The sequence below is a fragment of the Oratosquilla oratoria genome, chromosome 37, assembly GCF_046742065.1.
Source record: "Oratosquilla oratoria isolate Oo_2021 chromosome 37, ASM4674206v1, whole genome shotgun sequence".
NCBI classification, from domain to species: domain Eukaryota; kingdom Metazoa; phylum Arthropoda; class Malacostraca; order Stomatopoda; family Squillidae; genus Oratosquilla; species Oratosquilla oratoria.
In genome coordinates, this window is record NC_134813.1 from 15,255,810 (window position 1) to 15,258,309 (window position 2,500).

Consider the following 2,500-nt stretch of genomic DNA (forward strand, 5'->3'; position numbering starts at 1 on the left):
ATGAATATATACATATATATACATATATATCTATATGTATATATACATATATATACATATATATATATATATATATATATATCGTTTTTGAACATGTATGTGCGTGTGTTTATGCTTGTATACTGCATACATACGTTTGTAGATGGATTATAACGTATTATAGTGCAAAAAGTATATGCCTGTTTGTTGGTCTCTGTAATTGGTAACCAAAACTAGACAACTGTTTTCTACCTGTCTTGCTGGAAAAACAACAAATAGTTTAACGACTGCAAAACATTTGATCCTGGGTGCATATGTATATTTGTGTGCGTGTGTGTGTTATGGACAGCAGAATCTGTACATATCGTTATTAAAACCCTTAACTGAGGAAAAAAAACTTATTCCTAAAGGGAATGTTTTCCTGTTGATTGAACAAGTTTCAAGGCGGTTGTTGATAAAAAAAGTACTTCCCTAGGTGGCGCATACATTTGATAAGTCCACATAACAAGATACTCAGCGTTCAAAACTGTAGACTTGGTACCTGCACTGTTTTGACTTTTTCCGAATCGAAACTTACTTTTACTTGCTATTCGCCAGAACAGGCTGCTTAATAATCGACTAAAAACATCTGTTTGCTTGTATATGTATCTGTGTGTGTGTGTGTGTGAGCACCCCACTTGTCACGGTGTTTTTCTTTTTTCAAATCTAAAACCCAATACATAAGGGTGAACCTAAAACAGAGGCAGAATCCAAGTAAAAGAAGAAAATCAATTAAAAACAACTGATCCTGTTAGACTTAAAAAAATCTATCTCCATTTCTGTTTTCATAGAAAAAGTAAACTGTTTGATAGACGACACACTAATTGAAATTTTAACTCCTTTTTTATTAATGAGGTTGATATAGTAAAATGGCGCCAGCCAGAATAAAAATATAAATGCCCCAAATTTAGAAGGTGTTATATAGATCTTGGGGCCACGCTGATAGCTAAATGGAAACTGTCGAATTCATGAGTTCTATTCCCGGGATCCACTGCGGGCTATGCTGTTTTGGTTTCTGAAACTTCTGGCCAGGCTAGGAGGCGATCCAGCACGGGGCTAAAAACACAGCGCTGCAAATGACAGGGTTTTATCTTACCAGGGGTTTCTCACTTCCCACTGCGTGTGAGTGGAATGATGAGTTTTATTTATATACATAAGATCAATTCGATCCCTTTCGTATTAAAGGTGTCGTACGCATATGGATAATATTTCCTGACAGCAGCCAGGATGTACAAAGAAATGTATGAATAAATAAATAAACAAATGAATAAATAAATGTATAATAAGGGTTTCCCACTACAAATAAGGTTAAATAGATGTATAAATTCTTTCCTTTGAACTGAGAAGTGTGCACGTTTGAATAAATCATTAGTGTCTCTCTTTCTCCCCCTCTCTCTCTCTCTCTCTCTCTCTCTCTCTCTCTCTCTCTCTCTCTATCTCTCTCTCTCTCTCTCTCTCTCTCTCTCTCTCTCTCTCTCTCTCTCTCTCTCTTTCTATCTTTCTTTTTCTGTCTCTCAATCACTCTCTCTTTCCCTCTTTGAGTCATTCTCCTCTCTCTCTCTCTCTCTCTCTCTCTCTCTCTCTCTCTCTCTCTCTCTCTCTCTCTCTCTCTCTCTCTCTCTCTTTCTCTCTCTCACTCACTCCTTCCGTCTGTCATTTTTTTTTTTTTTTTAAGAAAATTCCATTTTCCGAAATCTTATTTCTGTGGTTTATTCGAAGCTAATATGAGATGTATTGGTCAGAAAGACGCCTTTACTTATGTGGAATACCATTTTAATTAGAAAGAAAATGAAGATAATTTTTTTCATAAATGTCCTAAATCTGGTCCACGGGACTGTAAATCAATCTTGGTATCCAATTTGTATGCCCCTGTTCATGCCGTTCACCACTATAGTTGGCTCTCTTCTAGTCTGGAATTAAAGGTTCGCACTGTCAGTTTGAGATATGTTTCAATAATTGTAGTTTATCATAATGGTCATTAATGTTTATGATTTCCCTTATTGTATTAGTATGGAGGGTTACCAAATAGTCTTAATGTTTTTATGTTTAGGTAATAACACTATGTTTATGAATTGTGATTATACATGAACTGAATGACCACAGCAGCCTACATGATGATTCTTCTTTTATCCCTGTAAACTAGAAACTTAGACGTCTGGACAAAAATTTCTCCGCAAGTCAGTTATTCATCGATATCCCAGAATCGTTCCTATTATTTTCCAGTGTAAACATGGGAAATACTTAAAAAAAAATCATTCTTTCTTCATTTCTACTTTAGCCTGACTCTTTGTAAATTATAGGTCTCTTAGTTTACTATTCCATTGTTACTCGTATTGATGACCAACCTGTCATAAGAGGGTCTAACGGTTCGTCGAACGCGGTTCGACAGACACGTGTTTAAAGTGATGTGTGAACGTGTGAACGGGGTATTTGGTTGTCGAACACGTTGGTTAAACCCCAAATACCCTGTTCACACGTTCAC

At 36.0% G+C, this 2,500-nt stretch overlaps 1 protein-coding gene across 4 annotated transcripts in view; it reads right to left on the reverse strand.

The window, feature by feature from the left end:
* LOC143019535 (uncharacterized) overlaps window positions 1–2,500 on the reverse strand; it is a 313,311-nt gene that overhangs the window by 62,064 nt on the left and 248,747 nt on the right. For 2 of the 4 annotated variants that reach the window (XM_076175251.1, XM_076175250.1), the window contains exon 17: window positions 1,783–1,928. The exons of the other annotated variants lie outside the window; for them this stretch is intronic. In XM_076175251.1, the coding sequence (XP_076031366.1) occupies window positions 1,860–1,928 (69 nt within the window). In that variant the 3' untranslated portion in view covers window positions 1,783–1,859. Of the gene's footprint in view, window positions 1–1,782; window positions 1,929–2,500 lie in introns of those variants that run through there. 4 annotated transcript variants of the gene reach the window in all.